Source organism: Colias croceus, chromosome 9, assembly GCF_905220415.1.
Source record: "Colias croceus chromosome 9, ilColCroc2.1".
Taxonomy (NCBI): domain Eukaryota; kingdom Metazoa; phylum Arthropoda; class Insecta; order Lepidoptera; family Pieridae; genus Colias; species Colias croceus.
In genome coordinates this window covers 4,282,057-4,306,480 of record NC_059545.1, presented here as the reverse complement: position 1 = coordinate 4,306,480, position 24,424 = coordinate 4,282,057, and the positions used below count along the sequence as shown (strand labels likewise).

The 24,424-nt window shown below is 32.9% G+C and overlaps 4 protein-coding genes and 1 long non-coding RNA gene across 5 annotated transcripts; 3 read left to right on the top strand and 2 right to left on the bottom strand.

The window, feature by feature from the left end:
* The first annotated feature begins 4,620 nt into the window (after positions 1–4,620).
* LOC123694202 (neuroligin 4-like) lies at positions 4,621–6,614 on the top strand. Its single transcript, XM_045639561.1, has 3 exons — positions 4,621–4,838; positions 4,921–6,194; positions 6,409–6,614. Exons 1-3 carry the CDS (start codon positions 4,689–4,691, stop codon positions 6,569–6,571), a joined length of 1,587 nt encoding a protein of 528 aa, XP_045495517.1. The 5' UTR covers positions 4,621–4,688; the 3' UTR covers positions 6,572–6,614.
* Positions 6,615–7,793: 1,179 nt separating this feature from the next.
* On the bottom strand, positions 7,794–11,102 carry LOC123694201 (juvenile hormone esterase-like). The gene is made up of 3 exons (XM_045639559.1): positions 10,808–11,102; positions 8,802–10,090; positions 7,794–8,588 (listed from the first exon to the last, which is right to left on the bottom strand). Exons 1-3 carry the CDS (start codon positions 10,940–10,942, stop codon positions 8,420–8,422), a joined length of 1,593 nt encoding a protein of 530 aa, XP_045495515.1. The 5' UTR covers positions 10,943–11,102; the 3' UTR covers positions 7,794–8,419.
* A 4,416-nt stretch (positions 11,103–15,518) lies between these two features.
* LOC123694209 (10 kDa heat shock protein, mitochondrial-like) lies at positions 15,519–16,122 on the top strand. Its single transcript, XM_045639571.1, has one exon. It carries the CDS (start codon positions 15,673–15,675, stop codon positions 15,982–15,984), a length of 312 nt encoding a protein of 103 aa, XP_045495527.1. The 5' UTR covers positions 15,519–15,672; the 3' UTR covers positions 15,985–16,122.
* A 571-nt stretch (positions 16,123–16,693) lies between these two features.
* On the bottom strand, positions 16,694–18,293 carry LOC123694206 (glucose-fructose oxidoreductase domain-containing protein 1). The gene has a single exon (XM_045639567.1). It carries the CDS (start codon positions 18,145–18,147, stop codon positions 16,954–16,956), a length of 1,194 nt encoding a protein of 397 aa, XP_045495523.1. The 5' UTR covers positions 18,148–18,293; the 3' UTR covers positions 16,694–16,953.
* Positions 18,294–18,756: 463 nt separating this feature from the next.
* LOC123694210 lies at positions 18,757–20,085 on the top strand. The gene is made up of 3 exons (XR_006751782.1): positions 18,757–18,798; positions 19,256–19,450; positions 19,898–20,085. It is a non-coding gene; the product is annotated as an uncharacterized LOC123694210 (long non-coding RNA).
* Positions 20,086–24,424: the final 4,339 nt, after the last annotated feature.

Here is a 24,424-nt window from a genome sequence, read left to right as displayed (position 1 = left end):
ACCTAGTAATGACGACATAGAATAACATGATATTTCGTTTTGTTAGAACTGCACATTTGCTTAACTTTTTTCAATTACGATTACATATTTATAATAATAAGGACCGATACAAGTAATTTTAAGATTTCATTTTACTGATAAACCATCCTAAACATAATAAACAATTTCTGAATTGAAGAACTGACGTCGCTACAATTTTGTGTCAATAAACCTTTTTTCTTTTTAAATACTAGAGACGTTACTCTAAAAATCGAAATCTGACATCTAGAATCGAATGCATTGATTACTTGTGAATAAAAATCATCATAAATTAATAAATTCGATTGACAAATGTTTCAAATCCGTATCGATTAATACACTTTAATCGATGTTTTAAGCAGGTTACTTCTCTACGAAGATAAAATTGATAGACGTCAAATGTTGCCTATTAAATTGGCTCGACTATAAGTACTATACTTATTACTAGTATTCATTAATAGTTATACAGTTACTATGGCTATTGACTATACAGGTGTGGTGTGGTGTTACTTTTTAGCCTCATTCATTCGTATCACACCTTAAACTTGTTAGTGGTAACTGATAATGTTAATAAGTTAAGACGTAGAAGTTAAGACGTGGAATTTTTAATTATGAATATAATAAGCCGGAATCGGTAAAATCTATTAGTTATATAAGACTATTCAAGGCAAGATTCATTCACAAACATTCTCATGAATGGAGTTTTACTATTCACATTAAAATTCGTCGTCAATATAGAACTTTGAAATTCTAATGAAACACCTGTATGATAATAAGTTATGCTGCAGATTTATTTTAAAAGATTATATTGCGTTCGATTTAATTTACCGAAAAAAAAATTGTGTGTTTTGATTTCATGACAGTATTACTTTTATATGTTCTGTGGTATTACTCAATGACACTCTGATTATTATCACTTACTAGCTGTGCTCCGCGGTTTTACCCGCAGTGATCAGCTACTGTTGGTCTTAGTGTGATGATATAAAGCCTATAGCCTTCCTCGATAAATGGCCTATCTGACACCGAAACAATTTTTCAAATCGGACCAGTAGTTCCTGAGATTAGCGCGTTCAAACAAACAAACTCTTCAGTTTTATAATATTAAGTACTAGCTTCCGCCCGCGACTCCGTCCGCGCGGAAAAATTAAGAAAAATTAAGATTTTTTTTCTACGTATTTTTCCGGGATAAAAAGTATCCTATTTTATGTCCAGGATAATAAGAAATAATTATACCAGGTTTCATCGAAATCGAACCGTTAGTTTTCACGTGATGCCTGAACATACAGACAGACATACAGACAGACAAAATTTTTTTAATCACATATTTGGGCTTGGTATCGATCCAGTAACCCCCCCTGCTATTTATTTTTTCAATATTTTCAATGTACAGAATTGACCCTTCTACAGATTTATTATATGTATATAGATAGATAGGTATTATAGTAGAGCCATTTTAATAGGCAACATTTGACAGTTCAACAAAATTCAACAACGTAACCTAGTAACGGCGACATAGAATAACATGATATTTCGTTTTGTTAGAACTGCACATTTGCTTAACCTTTTTCAATTACGATTACATAATATTTATAATAATAATGACCGATACAAGTAATTTTAAGATTTCATTTTACTGATAAACCATCCTTAACATAATAAACAATTTCTGAATTGAAGAACTGACGTCGCTACAATTTTGTGTCAATAAACCTTTTTTCTTTTTAAATACTAGAGACGTTACTAAAATCGAAATCTGACATCTAGAATCGAATGCATTGATTACTTGTGAATAAAAATCATCATAAATTAATAAATTCGATTGACAAATGTTTCAAATCCGTATCGATTAATACACTTTAATCGATGTTTTTAAGCAGGTTACCTCTCTTCGAAGATAAAATTGATAGACGTCAAATGTTGCCTATTAAATTGGCTCGACTATAGGTACATAGTACTCTCACATTTATTAATTAGCTGGCTTATAAGAAAAAATATTTTCAATCTTCATATAAATGTCATTCTAAATAGATACATGTATGTTATGCTTGTAAGATGAAAAAAATATATTAAAAAACTCTGTTTCGTAACTGCTTGTAAATCGTTATACCTATTGAGTAGATTTATTGTAGTAGGTATGTACCAAAGTATATAGGTAGATAGCGTATTGTTTAAAATACCTAAGTAGGTATCTTTGAATAATTATTCTCACTGAAAAGATTTTAATCCTGATTAGACAACAGATATTATATACTAGCTTCCGCCCGCGACTCCGTCCGCGCGGATGTCGGTCTTTGCGTGGATGGTTTATTTCTCCATTTTGAGTAACTCGGACAATGACATCTTATAAATATCTATTGGACCCAAATACGCTTAGGTTTATAATAATACGCAACGTGTGTTCGCGGTACCTACTACAGAACAACGTCTATGGATAACTGAAAAATTGAGATTAATTTTTTTTCTACGTATTTTTCCAGGATAAAAAGTATCCTATTTTACGCCCAGGATAATAAGGTATAATTATACCAAGTTTCATCGAAATCGAACCGGTAGTTTTCACGTGATGTCTTCACATACAGACAGACAGACAGACAGACAGACAGACAGACAAAAATTTTTTTAATCACATATTTGGGTTTGGTATCGATCCAGTAACACCCCCTGCTAGTTATTTTTTCAATATTTTCAATGTACAGAATTGACCCTTCTACAGATTTATTATATGTATAGATTAACGGATTAGTCTAAATTCCATAAACTATATTAAAGACCTAAGTTCAAAATCCAATCAGAAGAGAATTGACATAAGAACAATCTGTAATAATGATTAGTTTCTCAATTCTAACTACCTACATCTGATAACCCACTCTGGCTAACCAAAATATCGTGTTCCCACGGCGCGCACCTGCAAAGCTCAACAATGGTGATTCAAGCCCGCATTCCGTCGACGCCTTGCCTCCGTACCTCGCCTACGTACAGGGCTGCCAATAAATGATAAGGCGTAGAGCTTTTACTAATTAACACCTCGTAAAGAAATGTCAAAAGTGTATGAAATATAGATATAGATTTGACCGCCTCCTTGGTACAGTGGTTGACGCGTGAGCATAGAACCAAGGGGTCCTGGGTTCGATTCCCGGTGGAGACGAAGAAAAAAAAAATGTCTCGGTCTGGTAGGACACAGAAGGCTGATCACCTACTTGTCCTTAAAGAAAAATCGATCAGTGAAACAGATGTATGCATAATGCATCTGCCCCTTACCCCACTACGGGGATATGGGACTTCACACACAAAGAAATGTCAAAAGTGTATGAAATATAGATAGGGAGGCGAATAGGAGAATTTTCGGTAATACTCGAGCGAAGCTGGGCCTACATACCTAACACCCCTTCCGAAAATCTGACGCGCTCGAGTACATTTATTTTTGTGCATTTTTGATTAATTTATATGCCTAGCCCCTCTACGCAAACCGGCAGATTAGTATACCGTTGTTATCAGAGGCACTTGGTGCATACGTAGTATGAATATCTGACGCGCTCGAGAATGCCCAAGTAACTATTTGTTTTTTACATTTTTGAAAAACCGTACACGCCAGTCGCCAAACCCACCGCTAAAATGGTTTTTACCATACAAGCTTTTCTTTTCGATATTATTTTATCTTTCGATTTTGATAAGTCTCGACGGAGCCGGCGCCGTCGAATTATGCCATTTAGCTACCTCGCCTCCCCAACTAATAAAAAAAAGGTTTAAATGGCAATTTTAATGACATTTTAAAATGACCAAAATTACGTAAGAAAGAAAAGAAGTACTTTCAATTAAGCCTTTTAATGATCAATTAAAGAGTTAGAAACGATTGTAATTTACAGACCGTTTCTAAGTACACTTACTTTAAGGTCAAAAGTTAAAACAAACCATGAATACCAATTTATTACTTAATTAATAATTTCCATCTCTATAACTTATCATATTTATAACTAGTGTCGTGTTGACTGCTTTCTCAATTCTTACCTCCAATAGTTAACAGTTTAAAATAAAAAAAATGAACAAAACATCAGAAACACTGACCGTAAAAAATCCCGTGGGCAGAGGACGCACCTGAGTATTTCACGGAGACGCGACGGGGCGGCGCCTGACCAGTTTTCACTCGAAAGCGACAAAGTAGGTACAAATACTTGCTCTTGGAGTTTTACCAAAAAAAAATATATAGAACATACTTCACTGTTTTGTTTGAATTTAAAATGGTTATAAAGGTAAATAGCTTAAATATCAGGCATATAACCTTTTTTCAGAATCATTGAGCAGTATTTTCCAAAGGTAGAAATAGTCTGAATTTACCGGAATTAGTTTGATATATTACATAGATTATTAAATATTATATCGGAATCCATCCATCAAAACGATATTTTTATTAATCTTTCTTATCTTAAATCGCAAGAAGCTTATAGATATAAGCTTCGTGTTAAATCGTAATGAACAATCGCCTTTACTGAATTAGGTACTAGGTACGCATCATTAATCATGATAAAGAAAAAGAATAATATACAGTCGGAAGAACATTTCTAAATAAATAAATTATTAAAGCGATGTTTTTCTTTTACAGGAATATAAAAATTCAGAGGCATTATATAATATATTCATGATCTTATAGGTAACTACATACTGATTAAAACAAAATGACCTTCATCAATGAACAAACGACTGTAGTAAATATTTTACAAGGCACTCTACAAGGCGGAATAGCAAGAACAGATAATGGTGTACAATACTTGGAATTTCTTGATATACCGTACGCAAAACCACCAATCGGAGAATTAAGATTTAAGGTAATTGATAATATAATTAAAAAAAAAAAACATTAAAAAAAATAGCAATAACCCCATATACTAGGTATATGAATTGTTTCAGAATCCTGAGCCACCACAACATTGGGATGGCGTAAGAGATGCCACCAAAATAGATTTGAATCACATATCGTGTCAATATTTTAATAAAGTTGTACAAGGTTCTGAAGATTGCCTTTACCTTAATGTATACGTACCAAAACTACCTCCAGGACAAGATACATTATTGCCTGTCATGGTGCACATACATGGTGGAGGCTTCCTTGATGGTAATGGTACCAATAAATACGACTTAGGACTAGACTTCTTCATAGAAAAAAATGTTGTAGTTGTATCAATTAATTATAGACTGGGCATACTAGGTTTTCTGTGTTTAGATATTCCAGAAGTTCCTGGTAATATGGGATTAAAAGACCAAATTCTAGCTCTGAAATGGATACAAGATAATATAGAAAATTTTGGCGGAAACAAAAACAATGTAACCCTTTTTGGAGTAAGTGCTGGAGCAGCATTAATTGATTATTTATTATTAGCTCCAACAGCACAAGGTCTATTTCATAAAGCTATTATTCAATCGGGGAGTAGCCTAAATCATTGGACTTTTAACCATAATATGAAAGATCTCGTGAAAGAAATTCTGCACGATTTAAACTATTCTGGGACAAATAAAGATAAATATGCTATTTATAAGTATTTACGAAATGTACCTTTTGATATATTGACAAAGAAAACGAAAAAAATAGTCAGAGGTTTTAGTTCAACGAGGCTCTATTTTGGTTTCGTACCGACGGTTGAAAAAGATTTTGGTGATGGACAATCAATAATTACTAAAAAACCATACAAATTATTTAAAGAAGGCAGATATCACAAAATACCTGTTGTAAAAGGATTTTGTGATAGGGAAGGATATTTGACTTTAGGTTGCAAAGATATTTTAGAGCCCAAAACATTTTTTGACTTGTGGTCTTGTCAACTACTGGGCAAAGACATAATGAAACATAGTGCAGAATTACGTGACATGTACTTAGGAACTGCGAAAACTGAGGGCTATGATAAATACGCTGTCGAGTTTTTCAGCGATTTCGATGTTGTATCAGGAGTCTGGTTGCAAGGGATTATCTTGGCAAATCACAATGTCCCCGTATACATGTATGAGTTTTCCTACGATGGCAATTTAAACTTTGTAAAGTATTTACATAAGATCGAAAAGGAGGGAGCAGCTCATGCGGATGACATGGGATATATGTTTAAATTTCCTTGTACGCGAGAACCGACTCAAGAGGACATCGAAATGAGAAACACTTTGACTACTCTTTGGACAAATTTCGCAAAAACTGGGTAAATATAATTCTAATAAATAATATTAATAATGATGAGATTAAGGAGGAGTTCAAGACTTCTTACTGAAGTATTCCGTGGATTGAATTTTTTTTTGCCAGTTTATCATATAAACGATAAGACATGTATCATATATTTATTATCTTATCATTCATTCATGTTATTATCACAATATGCATATAATCGTTATATAATTATAAATATATTTTTTCAGCAATCCTACACCTGACAACGATCTCTCCATTCAATGGCCGAAATTTACCCCTGATTCACAAGTATACCTAAACATTAATTCTAATCTCAGTATAAAATCAAACTATGAACCAAAGAGAATGGCTGTTTTCAAAAAAATATATGAAAAGAAATTGTACTTATAAAATACCTAGTACATATATAGATTATATTATGATATTAAAATGTTTACTATCGAGTATGTTATTTTATTTATGGGGGATTTCTAGATAAAGTAAAAAATGTTCATAGGAACACTGAAACAATTTAGCTAACATTTTCTATACAACGTCATTGTAGTCTGGTTGCAGTCTACTAATTCTATCACCATGCTTGCTATTAACCTCGAGGCTCAAGTTCAAGAGGTAAAATTATTATTAATCTTAAATAATTCTTAAATAAATACCTATAGTACCAATAAAATTACTTAAACAACTACAATATAAACAAAGCAATTTTTAGAATACTGCTATCAAAACATTTTCTATAGTACTAATATTATAAAGCTGAAGAGTATGTTTGTTTGTTTGAACGCGCTAATCTCGGAAACTACTGGTCCGATTTGAAAAATTCTTTCGGTGTTAGATAGCCCATTTATCGAGGAAGGCTATAGGCTATATATCATCACGCTAAGACCAACAGGAGCTGAGCAATGCGAGTGAAACCGCGGGGAACAGCTAGTGAATTACTATAATTTAAGCACCTGAAATAAATGATTATATTTTACAACCTCTGTAGAGAAAAAGTATTATATTCAGAAAAAAGAAAACAACCCAATATCCATAATAATAAATGTAATTTTCAAAATTAATAACAATACCCAAATTTAATTTGGGTGCTTTTAATAAAAATTGCCGAGTCCAGGGCAGTCCAATGGTCATGTACAATTTATCAATTTAATGCATTTTATATTATTACTAGCTTTCCACCCGCGGCATCGCCCGCGCAGTCTAAGAAAAACCCGCATAGTTCCCGTTCCCGTGGGATTTCCGGAATAAAACCTATCCTATGTCCCGGGGTAAGAAGTAGCCTATGTCCTTTCTCGGGTATCAAAATATCTCCATACCAAATTTCATGAAAATTGGTTCAGTAGTTTAGGCGTGATTGAGTAACAGACAGACAGACAGAGTTACTATCGCATTTATAATATTAGTATGGATGATATTTATTTATTAGGTAATAAATAAATTATTTATTAGGTAATAAATAAATTATTTATTAGGTAATAAATAAATATCATAATATAAAATGCGTAAGTAAAAAATCAATAAAAATCAAATGAGTTACAATGTTGTCCTCAGTTAGCAAATTACTATAAATACATAATATACATATTCCCAAAAGAAATTAATGAACACAAACAAAAAGTATATCTCAAATCATGTAATGAACAATGTGCAATTCTACATCATATTTTGATGTGTAAGTATATATCGTGGCCATATCGTAGATTTGCTCATTTCGTAATATGGCCAACATATTTTGATTAAGATATTCAGTTTCCATAGTACTCGAACCTTTTCGTCGTAAATTCTTTAGTATGACTTTCTTTATATTGTAATTAAACGAATTATGAAGTTTTTAATTGCGAATAATAAAATTTTCGACAGCGGCCGCCATCTGCACACATATACATAGCGCTTGCAGCGCCTCTACCAATGATTAATGTAACTACTTTACGATATGATCAAATAATTTTGATCATTTCATGAAAAAACCGCTCGTTTAGTTGGCCATATCGAGAAATGATTTCTTATCATTGATCTGCTCAAGCCACATCATGATATGGCCACGACATATAAGTATAAAGGTAAGGCAAAAATTACAAAATAACTACTTTTAGTAGTTAAATTCTTGAAAAGAAACTCCACTACAAACTACACTACACTATTACTTTGACACACTTCATTCTAGCACCTTAAAATTGCAAGATATATATTTTAGATATAAAAAATAAAAAAGAAATCAATACAATACTTGTCTGATTAATTTTGTTATGGTTTATACTTCTTTTCATAAAGTTCTTTGTACAGCCTCGTTCGCTTTGGATACAATTCCTGTTTATTTGTGAGATCTTTTCCAATATGTAGATAAGTAAGCCCCGTTTCAGCAATGGGCTCCCATATAGTAGAGATAATCTCATCTGTTTTTGGTGTGGGATTTCTGAAAAATAGTAAGACAATTTATTAAAATACCACTTTAAAATAATATCTGTGGAATGAGTAAAAGATACACTTCTGTAATAAACACCATTAAATTATTTGTCCAAGTCTTAAACATTAATGTTAAGTTTCGAATTAACTTTAAGAATGAAAATATTATTAAATCTGCTGAATGTACGTAGTTATAATATAGTTTTATTGTAATTTGACTTACCCAAACTTAGCAAAGTTGCTCCACATAGTACATAATCGCTCTTTCACAAGTATATCAGTTTCAGATAACTTATCTTTTAGTATTTCACTCCTAATAAGATATCCTCCATCATCCCCATGACATGCTCCTGCTCTATTTGTCTTAAATTTTTTCTTTACGTAATTTAGATTTCCATCATATGCAAACTCATAGAAGTATACCGGAGAATTATGCTTAGCTATCAACATTGTTGATACATACAAGCCGCCTAAGAAATCAGCATCAGTGAAGAAATCAATTGCAAAGGAATCCACATCATCATACTTCTTCTCTCCCTCCAAATATATAGCTTTAAGTCTTGTCTCCATCTCTACTTTTTCAGTTGGATCCAATGAGAATGGAAGATATGATACAAAGTCTTTTTCCTTTGCTAATTTCTCCAATATTGGAGCACCATGTGAAATCATTAATAATCCCTCACGGTCACAAAAACCAGAAATATATGGAACCTTATTGAACTCTCCCTGAGCCAGCATATCATAAGTTGACTTGCTTATAAAAGGTTCCCAGTCACCTGTCTTCTCAACTGTGGGCACAAAACCAAAATTCATACCTCCCCTAAATTTATCGACAGCCAAAACCATCATAGATGCTGATATTAACTCTTGCGTTGATAAATCTTTCAAGTATTTGAGTAAGGCATTGTCATCGGCCACAACAGTTTTCTTCATAACAGGAATTAAAGCAGCCAATTTCTTTACTCTTGATGTTTGAGCCCAGTGCAGTAGGGAGGACCCAGAATGTGCAATTGCTTTGTGGAACAATCCTTTAGCCATAGGAGATAAAAGTAGATATTCAACAGATGCGCCTCCTGCACTAAAACCAAAAATAGTAACATTGTTTGGGTCACCATTAAAACTATTTATATTTTGCTGTATCCATTTTAACGCTTGAACTTGATCTTTAAGACCCATATTTCCTGGGGCGTCCTTGGTATCCAAGCACAGAAAACCTAGAATTCCTAAGCGGTAATTTAAGCTTACAACAACTACATCTTTCTCTATTAAATAATCTGGTCCATGAACAGAATCATCAGTCCCACTACCAAATATAAAGCCACCTCCATGTAGGAAAACCATAACAGGAAGTGGTACCGAATTAGACGATGGGAGGGTTGGTGTATAAATGTTCATATACAGACAGTCTTCATCACCCACTACTTTTAAAGTATCTTTATCAAGCTGGGGACATATGTTGCATTCTTTCGTAGCATCGCGAACTCCTTCCCATGGCTCTGGTGGTGAGGGAGGCTAGAATTTAAAAGTATATAAATTATTTTGATTGTTGAAGACAGATATATATCTTATATTTGAATAATGTTTCAAGAGGTTGGTTATTACAAGGTAAACTGGTTGTTTATTATTGGTTTGCATTACATTTGTTAGTATTCTATAATCATACTTAGTTTAAAAAATAAATCAGAGTTTTATTTTAAACTAGCTTCCGCCCGCGACTCCGTCCGCGCAGATGTCGGTCTTCGCGTGGATGGTTTATTTCTCCATTTTGAAACCTCTGACAATAACATCTTATAAATATCTATTGGACCCAATTCCCAAATACGGTTAGGCCTATAATAATACGCAACGTGTGTTCGCGGTTCTACGGAACAACGTCTATGGATAAAACTGAAAAATTAAGATTAATTTTTTTCTTCGTATTTTTCCAGGAAAAAAAGTATCCTATTTTACGCCCAGGATAATAAGGTATAATTATACCAAGTTTCATCGAAATCGAACCGCTAGTTTTCACGTGATGCCTTCACATACAGACAGACAGACAGACAGACAGACAGACAGACAAATTTTTTTTTAATCACATATTTGGGTTTGGTATCGATCTGGGGGTGTTACTGCCCCCTGGTATTTATTTTTTCAATATTTTCAATGTACAGAATTGACCCTTCTACAGATTTATTATATGTATATAGATTTAATACAAATAAATGACAAAGCTGTTTCAGTACTTACCGCAAATCTAAGCTCGTTGATTGGGGGTTTGGCAAATGGAATGCTTTTGAAGGCAAAGAACTTAGAGCCGCTATCACTTTCACGTATCTTTCCTTGAAGTTTCCCTTCGGAAACTTCGACGACCGGCTGAGACATTTTCCGTTATTTAAGATACAATACTTGTGAGGTAAATATTTCGTTTGTCTATCGCTACATGCAAATTGAACTCGACAATTCTACTACTAAACGAAACGTTATAAATAGTGGTAAGTGGACCTAAAACTTATACAAGTATTCGAGTCCAGAACATTCAAATCAAATCCAACTCCACTTGATAGAAGTAGCCTTGATAAACTTTGTGCCACTGTCAAAATAGCACGCATAATAATAATTTTTATTCTCAACAAATTAAGACTCAAAATTGAATAACTTAAATTTGACAACTACGTTTTGATAAGATTCATTTTACGCGAGAATCGCTCGAAATAAGTGATAAGATGTTCAGTTAATATAAATAAGTTTAAAATACCCATAACCCAGGGTAATAAAATAGTGATAACGAAATATCTATAAAAATGATTTACCTAGTAACTACAAAGAAGTTAAAGCTATACCGAAGTGTAGTGAAAAGATATTATATAGTCAGTAAAATATGAAAAAAAATCGCTTTTCATTCGTACAATATAATATTATATGGGTAAGCCTGTGGGGTAAGCTACTGTGCTTGTGGTAAGCTACAAGTAAAAAATAAAACAAATACAGTGGTGGACGTTTAATTAGAAACATGTAACACGATGAAGTAGTCATCAAGTTTATTTAACATTTGTGTATTAACGTATTAGAGATAAAGCATTATTTCATATTATGTAATAGAACACCCGTTTATCTAGTTTTATAAGAAATTGCTTAGTTTTAATCAAACGTTAGCTTTAATTAATAAAATTAAACAACTTTAGCTGAAGTCTGAGTGTTCGATAAAAAGATATTTAATGAATTTGAGCTTTTAAATGGATCCATCTTTGACAAAAGAATCATTTGCCTATACTCGCGAGCAGTGATTTTTTATGGTCGAGCTTTTCTAGACTTTTCATCAGAACTACCATGCTTTTTGAAATAGACTATAACATTGAATATATTTTTATCAAACACTAAATGATTCGCAATTTTCCTATATCTCCAGCTTTTGTCAAAATGTAAACTTAGGGCCGATTTTTCAATGCTTGGATAAAACTTATTCGTCGAATAATGTATAAAACTACCATTTTTTAAACGTATTCTAATTGCCCGTATTTGACAGTTTACGTGACATTTTAATATTATCGTGTAATACTTTATTAGACGGATAAGTTTTATCCAAGCATTGAAAAATCGGCCCTTAGGATAATTTTTCTTGTTGATGGGTCACAAATCTTACTTTCACCCATTTTTACTGCCAATTTAATTAATTTTCAGAAACTTTAATATAGAATGTTTAAAAAACGGTGCAAATATTTGTAGAAGAAAAAAATATTGGCGGCATTTCAACGGGTTTTGATTTTAGAACACTCGAACCATGCTGTTTCTAATTTGTTGTCCAGACTGAATATACTCGGAAATTAGACTTCACTGAAAGTTGTTAAATTTTATTATTTTTTAAGCTAACGTTTGATTAAAATTAAGCAATTTCTTATATAGCTAGATAAATGGGTGTTCTATTACCTATGTACACAAAATTTCAAATGAATATTTTGATGACTACTTCATTGTGTTACTGCTTCTAATTATACGTCCACCACTGTATGTAGGATAGAGTTAAATCATCTTTGGGGTTTTACTTACTTAGCTTAATTAAACCATTCATAATCAATATTTTAACGACATGATTGCTTTGAATTTTGCAATTGGCAAATCAGCATCAGGTAACAGTTTCTTCGCATCATTTTTTTACGATAACCCTCAGGGACCCAGTCTTGTTTTGAACAGTGCAAGTTGATATATTATTATATTATAGATCTTTAATCTATAGAAGCTATATTTGCTACCAGCTTACAATTTACAGCAGCTTACCGTTTAATACAAGTGAGCCACCAAGCACTTTTGTCAACAAAAAATATTTTAGTTTCTGGATATACAATGCGGATATACATAAATAAATTAAATAATTAATATATGTAGCTATCTTAAAGGCTCTTTTCTTCTCTAGCTCTCCTTTTAAAAAAAACATTTTTTTTTTTAATTAAATTTATCAATGAATATTGAAATACTTCATTAGTCTTATTTCAATCCTGCTTAACTAGACGATAATTATTAAACAAAACGAATCCCAGCATTCACTGGGACTGAGATAGCCGGATGCACACCTGTGTGCCGTCGTCGTGAGAACTGCCTGATTTCATCCACGAACAACACAACATTATGCCACATCTATGCACACATCTACATACAAATATGGTTCTTATGGCTAGGGCATAAGAGCAGTAAGAGCGTGATTATATTTACTCAGCTGCACAAATGCTGGTCCATGTGAAGGCTGTACAAAGTGGTGTGCCGTGTTTGTTGTGTTATTTTGTACGCTTTGAACAGGCTATTACCGCAACTTTTTATCGCAAATGGTGACAATTAGTTCATGATTTGAAGATTTCAAGTTTACTGAAATTGGCATTCATTGACTTGGATATAGTGAAGTATATAAATAAATAAAATATGTGTTAAACAAAGAAACATATAGTGTTAATGTAGTTGTATTATTCGTAATCAAAAATGAATGAGATAGGTTGAATTCTGTACACTCAATATTTTTGGAAGTAAGTAACTCTATTGTTAATACTTGATACTGTACCCAAAACCGCATGTAATAATTTTTGAAGAGATAGATAAGTAATATTTTATTAAAAAAATATATATTAAAAATATATCTTTTTATAAAGAGTTAAAAATCAATATCTATAAAATAGAGGTATCTATGGTCACCCTATAAATGACATGTTGGCAAAATTCGGCTCTACAGTTAGTCGTGTGAATCCAGCCACAGTACGATTCTTTTACCTTTTTCGTACTTATGAAAAGACCTTTTTAGATGCCTTTTCATTTTTCAATTTTGCTCCAAACATGTCGCTACCTTTGTAAATTATAAAAAAAATTGATATGAATGGAGATATTTATGAAAACAAGATAATGAGAGCGCTTTATAGCAACGAAACTATTATTTAACCCGCTCGGCATTAAATAAGGTTTTTTCTTAGTTATAATATTTTCACACACACATTCGTTTAAAGTTAGTAGATATTTCTATGCTATAACTAGGTAAGTATTATTATTATCGTCACACACTAATAAAAAATTTAGCGTTCTGCCATTTCAGTATTCCAAAAAATATTAAGTAACTATACAATATATTACCTATTATAAAGTTTCAAATACCTACAATATACATTTAAAATTTCCTGCTCCCAATCCAAAAAATGGAAGCATATAAAAATCAGACTATTCCGAAATATTTAATAGATAGGTCCATTGAGATTGCGGCGTAAATTGAGTAGGTATTCTGAATTTAAAATTTTCGAAAGCGCTGTCCAAGCATGTGCTATAACAATAGTATTGGTCAAGTCAAGCTTTTGTGACCGCAAAGAAGCGAACATAAAACGAGATGCGCGCGCTTTTGTGACTAAGACTAGTGTTGTGCATTTAAGTATCGATTTATTAAAAAAAATTGTAAGTACCTAATGGGTAAGAAAAAGTTATTTCATAGACCGTACCTCATGTTAATTCATGGACTCATGGTACATGATAAATTAAAAATGTTGAATGCAGATTATGCTGAATTCTTCTGTAGAAGCATGCAGGCAGTAAGTAGGTACGTAATGCAGTTGTTGGCTAAGAATTGTATGTGAGGATTATTGTTAATTTATTTTAGATTAAATCACTCATAGAATTTGAATACGTCATGATTAAATGTGTTTATAGAAATAAATTGGCAAATACCGACCGAATATTATCAAACAAGGAAGTGAGTGCTAAATGCTAATACATCGAAACAATTAAATAATATGTGTACAGCTCTTAAATGTAGGTATGTCCGAGCGTGAGTCGATAGGTTTTGTACGTGTGTGAGTGAAAGCTGCGCGCGCAGGTGTGTCCGAGACTGGCCGGCGCCGGCGCGCATTCCATCGACGGTCACAGCGCGGCGCCGAGAGCGTACTTGACAATAATTATTATGGGTACAATTATTAGAGATATTTTAGATAAAATAAAGTGTACAATGTAATTATAATTATAGAAAAATTCGATACAATTTTGTAAAATATTTAAGTCTGAAAAATCATAAGAAAATTTCTATAAACACACGTAATTAATTGTTAAAGTGTAATCGAGGTTTGGGCTTGGATTGAGATAATTTATACTATATTAATTTATACATAGTAAAAAAATTAACGCTGCATTCTTTAGTTTTACAACCTGTAGAGCCATCTATTAGCGAATAGTTCAAATATTTTTAAGTAGTTCCATTTACAGTGCCATCTGGCATCTGTAGGACGCATAATTCTGTGTTTGATTGAAGTACACCTATTTGATACAAGATGGCTCTAGCAGCATTTGAGAAAAAAAAATTATTTATCTTATTATTTTATTTGCAATTTGCATAATCATATTTTTTGCAGAAGTATAATAATTAAGTATTAAAAATAAATTTTTGAATTTCAGTTTTATTTATATATAATTAAAAATAGCAACCCTGGAAACACATGGACTTTTCCCGAGCGGCGAGCCAAAGCCAATTTTCTCATCTTGAATTTTCGCTAGAGTTCGCCGGCATCTCTGTTCGAATATTCTAGATCTTTGTTTGATTTATATTTCAACGTTAATTGCGTATTTTTGTCTATTCGAAGACAAAAATTAGCTGTGAGAAGATGGCTGGTGCAGTAAAGCGACTAATTCCTCTTTTGGACCGAGTTCTTATTAAAAGGGCTGAGGCAGTTACGAAAACCGCTGGTGGTATTGTCATACCAGAGAAGGCGCAATCTAAAGTTCTTCACGGTGAAGTAGTTGCTGTTGGAGCCGGAGCTAGAAAAGAAAATGGTGAATTCGTGCCAGTGCTAGTCAAAGTTGGTGACAAAGTCTTGCTACCGGAGTACGGCGGTACCAAAGTATCGCTCGAAAACGACGAGAAGGAATACCACCTATTTAGAGAATCTGATATTTTGGCCAAAATTGAAAATTGATTTTAGTTAGTTTAGTTATGCGGTTCGAATTATATTTGGTTAGACAAAAAACATTGTAGTGTATGTGTGCTGCGGTTGTGTAATATGTTCAATTCTGTGGAAATGTTATCTTTGCATTTATTATAATATTGTTATAGACGTATGTTGTATTATTTTACTTCCCTCTTTTTTCTTGTATGTTATATATAATTAACAGGCCACTACTTTGAATAACATTTTCTGTATTGAATTTTGAGGTTATGATTGCTATGAGGTTAAGTACACCAACCCTTTAAGTTTTAACTTAATTGCAATATGAAATAATAATTACCATAATTTTGAAAGAAAGAAAGAAATAATTTATTGTCTTAAACTCCACCACACCACACATAAACTGGTTACAAACAATTAAATAAAATATAAGTAAATAATCACTATACATTTTGTGAATTGCGGCTCATTAGTTGACAACAAAAGGAGTTGTCTCAGCTAATAGTTGTGCAAGAGTCGGACCCCGTACACAACACTGGTTTTCAGCAACCCCTTGCTCTATTTTATTTATTGTAATTTCTATTGTTATTCTCTTTCCTCTTTATTTCAGCTGCAATAAGCTTACAAGGACAAGGCAAAGTTCAACTATAAGATGATAAGAAAGGGTTCATTCTTGTTAAATCCTTGTGTAAATACAGAAAATAAAATCATTAATTGAAATAAATATATATATACATAATTTTTATGTTCATAATTTATTACAATATTTACACAATATAATATGCATAATTAGCTCAGAGTATTAAACATAAAAAAAATTTAATGACTATCACAGTGTCTAGAAGATTCACAATTTATGTTTTGTACAGGCAAGTACAAATTTAATATGACAGCACAATATGGCATATAATCGATATACATACATAATACTGGCATACAACTTAACAATGCAAAACTTATCTATATATAGAAAAGGTACATTCAATGGCATAATCCTAACTATTGCAGGGAAATAGCTGTGCGTCGAACAGCAGCAGATAATGCAGGGTTAGGATCAGGAGTTTCTGTGAGCAGTTGAACTGAAATCCATCTCCCATCTTCATTGGATTGACGTAATGCTTCCATTGTTGCTTGCACTCTTTGTCCATCTTCAAATGTAGCTGCGGTTCTTACAGGCTCTTTTACCCAATCCATTTGCTCCTTAACTGGCAAAAATGCCTCCTTTAATGCACTTATCATCTTACATAACCCTTTTATATATGGTTTAGGAATAACACTCGATGCACAACTCAAGTCTTCAATATCTACGTAAATAACTTCTTCTTTATCTTGTTGCCTTTTCCCATCCTCTATGTTCTTAGATTTATGTAATTTTCCATGCAAGTCTCCTCCACGTACCACTAAGTATCCCTTTTTGCTATACACATATATTTCCTGATTGAAACATAATCCTGGTAAATGATTATTTAAAGTTGCGGTTACCAACAGTCCTTTGTCCATTTGCAATTGGAATGTACAAAAATCAGGTGCTGTCACTTTTCTAATTCCATTAATTTTGGGTGTCTCCTCTACAAATGTTCTTAAGACACCATGGACCTTGACAACCTTTTGCCCACTTAAGTATGATACTAAATCTATGACATGACTACCAACTAATGTTAGAGTGCCTCCACCCATAGTATCATCACACAACCAGTTATATGTGTCTCCAAGAAGTGAACCCATTTGTACTCTCACATCTATTAAAGTTAATTCTCCTGGATTGCCAAGATAACCCTCAAGAATACATTTGCGCATGTGACTAAAGGCAGGCAAAAATCTCAATGAGTGATTTATTATAGATATAAGTGTTGGATAATACTGTGCAGCCCGCACCATCTTCAATGCTTCAGCTTGGCATAGGCCGGCAGGCTTGTCGCAAACAACATGTTTTCCTATTCCTAGTGCCTTTACAGATATTTGCGCGTGCAAATTCGGTGCACATACTATAAAAACTAGACTAACATTTTTTTTCAATAAAACATCGTCAATTTTATTTGTGAAGAAAGGTATTTTTAGCTCTTTCGCAGTGTTTTCAGCTTCTGGAAGCGTCACACCCCAAATAGCTTCAACTGGGAACCCCTTTTCTCGAAGGAATGGCACTAACACCTTGGCTACAGCGCCAGTTCCAAAAACACCTATACCTGGCAGCATTGTTATAATCTATGTATAAGTATAATAAACAACTTTGTACATAATATCATGCATATGCAATTTATTCAAATAGGAATAATTAGTAATTACATATAAATTGTAAATATTATTCGTTATTCAGAGACGGCCAAACAGTAAACAGTGACACTGACGTTTGACAGTAAAACATTCGGCAGAACGTCAAACGTCCGTCTACGACGTCAAAGGTGGCTTTTGACCAATGACTAAGGAATCCTATGGACAGGGCATAATGTTCTATACAAACAACTGATTATACAAATATCATGCATTTCGATACCGAAATAATAAAACGAATACTGTCTCTTTCTAACTAATGAATATTCTGCTAAGTGAAAATATATGACTATACGTCAGTCAGTGCTAATTCTATACCGTTTGACATTTGAAGTTAGCTCAAATACCTACTGTGGCCGGGCGCCATTTTATGTTCTCGTTATTATGATGTACATGCTCTGTCATTGCTCCGTAGTAAACATTGAAAAATATTGAATATTTTTGTGATTGTGACAAACATTTGTGTCTAAAACATATAGAGTGGTCAAGGACAAATAGTGGCATAATACCAAAGCGCAGTATTGTGGGATGTGGCTCCGGAAAGAATGAAAACTAGAAAAGTTTGTCTTTGCACCGGTATGTATACGTTTTGACTGAAATATTAGTTATTACTTTGCTGATTAACTTATTTTCATGTATATTGAATTGAGGAGTATTCACAGACTATGTTCAGTGTAAAATTGTTACCAAATATAGCTTTATTTTGTATATTTTCGTTCTAGTAAAATAATGAATTTGGGTGCTAGTGATGACTTATAATATCGACATCAGCAAAATGTTCGATGAAGACGTGCGTCTCCCAAGGCTGTGTCATTAATCTTAAGAATAGTTGCTTTGGTGAATACACTTCCAAAATAACAAATTAATTTTGCCAAGAGCAGCAGAAGGAAAAATAAAACACTTAAATTTACCTAATATGAATTTTAACTTAAGTAAGATTAATCGCTTTTATAGTAGGTACTTTAAAAATGTATTTATAAATAAGTCAGGTCAGGACTAAAATTATAATAACCTAAAAATTCATTTTTTGAAGGTTACCAAGAAGTGAAAATAGAAAAGGAGAATGGTTAGAAGCAATTGAAAATGAAAATATCAAGCCAAATGTAAAGGATATAATATCATAGTATGTTCCCTACATTTCCCCGAAAGTGCTTTCAATAGAACAATGGATGTGATTAGTCTGCACGATGATGCTATACCAGTATGTCTGCCGCTGCATTCACACAGGGTGAGGTTTTTATCTGTAGACACGTGATGTCTTCCAATTTACTTTTGGTCTTTTTATTTAGATTTAGGGCTGTCATTTATAATCTTACGTTTCTCCTATTTTGAAGGAGGCCTGTGAACAAACTGAGATGGTTTTATATGATTTTTTGAGTACAAACTTGGGTGATATTTGGTTGTTGAAATGTTATTGACTGAGGGAAAGTGCAATTTACTTTAAATACATGGGGTGTTTTAAGTTATTTTTCTATTCTTTATAAATTTATATTTATAAAGCATTTCAATGCCATAAAACCAAAAATATAAATTCAAGTTCCGCTATTGTAAGCCCTAATGTTGATATTAATTTCAAACCATCAGCATTGCCCTTTTAATTAAAATGTATTGCATTTTAGTTTAAATGTAAAGTGAACAATGCTAGTTAATGTAAACTGTGACATTTCATTTCCAGGTACCAGTTGAGCCTCAAATCCTGAACTCAAAAATGAACAGAGTGTATCTGAGTGCATTCCAGGCTACACAAAATAGTTTAGCTCTATAATTTTCGCTATTATTATATATTATTGTTTTTTTTTGTCTATTATTTATAAATAAATAAATACAATTACTGTATATTGTGTTGTTCATCGTAATAAAATACTATTATACAGTGTGTCCGGACATGACATACCGATATTTGAAGGGGCTATTCTCCAGGTATTTTTATCGAAGTCAAAATTGAACTGGATTTATCAAATTATACAGGGTTAGCTATCTTGTCCGGCGAGGTTGCTGGTGTTTTACAAGTAACCCTGTATAGGTGTTACCGTCACGAGCAGCCATCGTCATACTTAATTTTATTAATTGGCATTGTCATTTTTTCCATTTGTAATTTTACTTCTATGTTTTGTACAATAAAGTTAAAATAAATAAAAAAGAGTGTGTGTTTATGTACACGCGTTACAAGTTACGCGCCAAAAGAAGTATAACTTCAAAAAAAATATATTAATATTATTTTTATATCGATAAACATAATAATGTTTATCGATATATTCTCGGCACTAAACACCGCCATGTTTTGTTACAAGCAATATGGCGCCGGCCACACTTTTTTTGGTCGCGGAAGAATTCTAACAAATACCCGCGGCCCCATCATTAAAGCGGCTCGACGGAACACAGTGGGGTTTTAGTCGGTAGGAATCCGACATAACCCACGGCTCCTTCCCCGGGGGCAGTGGGTATCTTTGGAAGATTTCCCCACTATAAAAAAAAAAAAAAAAAAAAAGGTATGTCACTTCCATGTGATTCCTTATTTCATTGCTTTTGACATCGAGTTTGACATGAATATGAGCACAGATTATCTCAAAGCACAGACGAAATAATTTATTTGTTTTTACACTACATTTTACATAGATACCTAATAATCTAAAAACAATTACATTTTATCTCATTTTATGTACATATAATATATAAGACAATAATATATTATGTACTATATGTTCTCATAGAAGTTTTTAGTAAAACACGAGTTAATTTTTTAAGCTATGGCATAGCTTCTATCGCGGGCCTTGAGCGCGGGGACCGAATCGAGAAATTCCGTAACGAAAAAACCTCACGCTCCTCACTCCGACGGGCGGAGATGTGGCTTGAAGGCATAGCATGCAATAGCTTTACCGCGGCAGTCCCCGAGTGCCTCACGTCGTTTTTTGTTTGATTTTGTACGAAATGCATGTCGCAATGATTCACTCAACATAATATAATTTAAGCGATAGAAGTTAGAACTTGCATGAACAAAGCTTGATCTCGTGAATTTGTGAAGACCTATTTAATTAGCAGCAAACAGCAGCAAAATGTGCTTGCGACCTCTGTAGCGACATCTTTTTATTGGGAGTCGCTTTGATCTTAGCGCTATTATAGCAGCCCTTTAAAACTAAGATGCTGCAAAAAGCCGAGGCATTCTGTTCTTAATATATTATAGTTATAAAGATTTTTTTATTATTCCAAATTATAATTATTATTATATATAGTTACCTACTTATTGTTATGTTCCTACACAATTTTTAAGTCTTAGAAATTGTAGGTATTTTCTGATATTAGATAGCGCGTACCATGGACGATGGAAAAAAACCACCGCATCTTCTTTATAACAAACGAGAAAGAAACAAACAGCCATGAGCCATCCACATCCGCACAAACTTCTGCGTTTATAATATTATTAGAATACGTAGGGTAATTGCGCCAGTTCGCGTCCACTTAGTGCAGTTGGAAAGTTTGAAGTAGAAAATAAAAATGTTCCAGAATAAATTTCCACCCAAAATTTATGTAACGTGTTCATTACATAGTCTATTATAAGATTTACTTTCAATTGTGTTGGAAATATCATGTGGTTTTTATTTATCTAGACAAATAGCAGAATTAGGCGTTTTACCCAGTTCGCGTCCAAAAATTCCAGTTTGCGTCCACCCGTGGACCAGTTCGCGTCCACCAGCTTAGAAAAGGAATTTAGAGTGTATTGGGTGATATTTTATCAGATAAATGCAAATAAAAATTAGATTTTAATAAATTATTTATTTACGAATATAGTTATTTAATAAAAACCGGCCAAATGCGAGTGGGACTCGCACACCGAGGGTTCCGTATTAACCTGCTTTTTTTTTCATATGTTTTAACTGTTAATGATTATTTTTTTCAATATTTCCCTTATTCGTGCTATAAAACGTTGCTTCGTACCAAACTTTAAGTGTCTGTGTTCACGTAAATAACCCTGTAGGTTTTGATTCCCTAGCGAATGTCGAAATTTGCGAAAATTTGAAGCATAAACGGCTGTATCTTTTGAATTCTTTGGCTTATAAGTTTGATTTTTTCACTGCTTCAAGGGACCGTAGACTTGAGTATTCAGTATAAATTTCAGCTTTATACCTGAACGCGTTACTGAGAAAAAGGGACTTGACAGAAAGACAGACCGGCAGACGGACATATAGTCGGACGGATATAAAAGTGATCCTACAAGGATTCCGGTTTTTCCTTTTGAGGTTCGGAACCCTAAAATCAACATTATTATTAATATAATTCACTGTAAGGAAACTCGAAAAACTTATTTATATTTATCTTCTCATCATTAATAGAACTAAAAATTAACAAAAAACAACGTTATATTATAAACGTTATTTAATAGTTCCTAATGAATTAAATTTCTTTTTGTTTATATTATTTTCTTAACCACAGACTTACCTATTGACTCTCATTCTCAAAGATACTAGTCTCATTCTTAGAATACCCATTTTAAAATGAAAAAAAATAGCATAAAAATTTGCTAATTTGAATGAAAATTTAAATTATCAACTTGTGGTCTCAGTCAAAAATTTACAATCTATTTTAAATTACATATTTTAACAAACAATTCATTGCTACGTAATGAAAAACAATGTGGACGCAATATGTTCTATTGTTATGCACTATAGGTATAGTTTGCGCCCACCGTGGACGCAAAATGGAAGTTGTGCAAATTCGGTGTAGTAATTCGCGTCCACCTTATTTTAGCTATTAATTGTAAAAGAAATAAGCTGATTCATAATCCATACTATTCCATGTTTTGTTAGCAAAGTAAAGAAACAGTTACATATTCAAAAATTCACATTTAACAATAAGATACTTACCGTCAAACGCGACGCTGCGCACTATTTTTTTCTCAAAATCCCGCGCGTTTTAGCTCTCTCGTTTAATAGCCAAAATTAAATATTTTTTTAAAATAGGATAGGCGGTGCACAGGAATATTTTGAATATGAGTGCATGTCTCTTATACATTGAGGTATTATCGGAAATTTTTCTTATTACAATTTTACAGAAAGTATACTTATTTTCGCGTATTTTCTAAAAGATATCCGCAAAATGGACGCGAATAGGCAGGTGGACGCGAACAGGCGCAATGACCCTAATACGCAATGATATTTAAGTACTCATTTCTATTCTATTTTCCATCATTTTTTGCCACATAACAACGTTCATGCATAATATTAGATATATCACCTATTATTTTAATTCATGTAAGTGCTGCAAAGAATAATATTTATTAAGAAAACACAGCGCGGCCGTAAGTCAAAGTGGATGGCGCTTAAAATGAACGGAGCGGGTAAACTCAATGCCTTGATATCTTGCACCTGGATATGTAGGGCTACCACTTTTAATATTTCGTATTTATGGAAAATTTATTGAATAATTTCGTATCTAGACTTGAAATTATGTAGGTATTAATAGTTTATCTTAAAATTACAGTACTGTGTTTAATTAAATTGAATCAAAATGTTAATTTAAATGTACCTATAACTATGCAAATAAATTTAGCTGTAGGTATGTTGTTTTGAACTTTAAAACTTAAATCAAACTGTTGAAGTTGAATTGAATGAATTAACGTAATCTCTGCACGTATTTTATATCCTAGTCAGCTGGTGGAAGTAAGAACCCATGAACGTTTGCAGACGCGTACGGGCATTTGAAGACGCTTCCTTGATGACGCTGATTAACGAGGGAAATTAAGGAAACAACTGGGAAGGGTAAGAAAAAGAATAAATTAGTGGTAAAAAGCAATATTATTGGTGCTATTCAATTTACTAAACTATCTCTTTTCACATAATTCCTGTATGTAGCAGTATCAGTTTTCGTTATGTAGCAGCCCTAGTGACATCCTATTTGCAGCAATCTGTCTTACACCTCGGCTGGAAGTTGACTCGTACTTGATCACTTCCACAATTAGGAATGACTGACGTCAGAACACAAAAAGAGCTTAAGTCAACTGAAAATTGTTAATAATAAAAGGAGGAAGAAAACCTAGTTGCTAATATGGTGCTAGTTTCCCGGGATGAAAAGGAACGAATCATCAAATTCATAAAAGTATTCTAAACAGGAAATACAATATTTAAATTTTCTTAGTTAGTTACAAATTACAATGTAGGTACTTACCTAAGTACTTAAATAAAAAATAATCGTTCTGCATTTTTATAGG

Bases quoted from the DNA above. Each gene is read 5' to 3' on its own strand.
- LOC123694209 (XM_045639571.1), top strand. From the start codon at position 15,673: ATGGCTGGTGCAGTAAAGCGACTAATTCCTCTTTTGGACCGAGTTCTT.
- LOC123694201 (XM_045639559.1), bottom strand. From the start codon at position 10,942: ATGTCTCAGCCGGTCGTCGAAGTTTCCGAAGGGAAACTTCAAGGAAAG. The intron at 10,091-10,807 runs GTAAGTACTGAA...TTTAAATTCTAG, and splicing joins TCAACGAGCTTAGATTTGCG to CCTCCCTCACCACCAGAGCC. The intron at 8,589-8,801 runs GTAAGTCAAATT...ACTATTTTTCAG, and splicing joins AGCAACTTTGCTAAGTTTGG to AAATCCCACACCAAAAACAG.
- LOC123694202 (XM_045639561.1), top strand. From the start codon at position 4,689: ATGACCTTCATCAATGAACAAACGACTGTAGTAAATATTTTACAAGGC. The intron at 4,839-4,920 runs GTAATTGATAAT...GAATTGTTTCAG, and splicing joins TCGGAGAATTAAGATTTAAG to AATCCTGAGCCACCACAACA. The intron at 6,195-6,408 runs GTAAATATAATT...ATATTTTTTCAG, and splicing joins ACAAATTTCGCAAAAACTGG to CAATCCTACACCTGACAACG.
- LOC123694206 (XM_045639567.1), bottom strand. From the start codon at position 18,147: ATGCTGCCAGGTATAGGTGTTTTTGGAACTGGCGCTGTAGCCAAGGTG.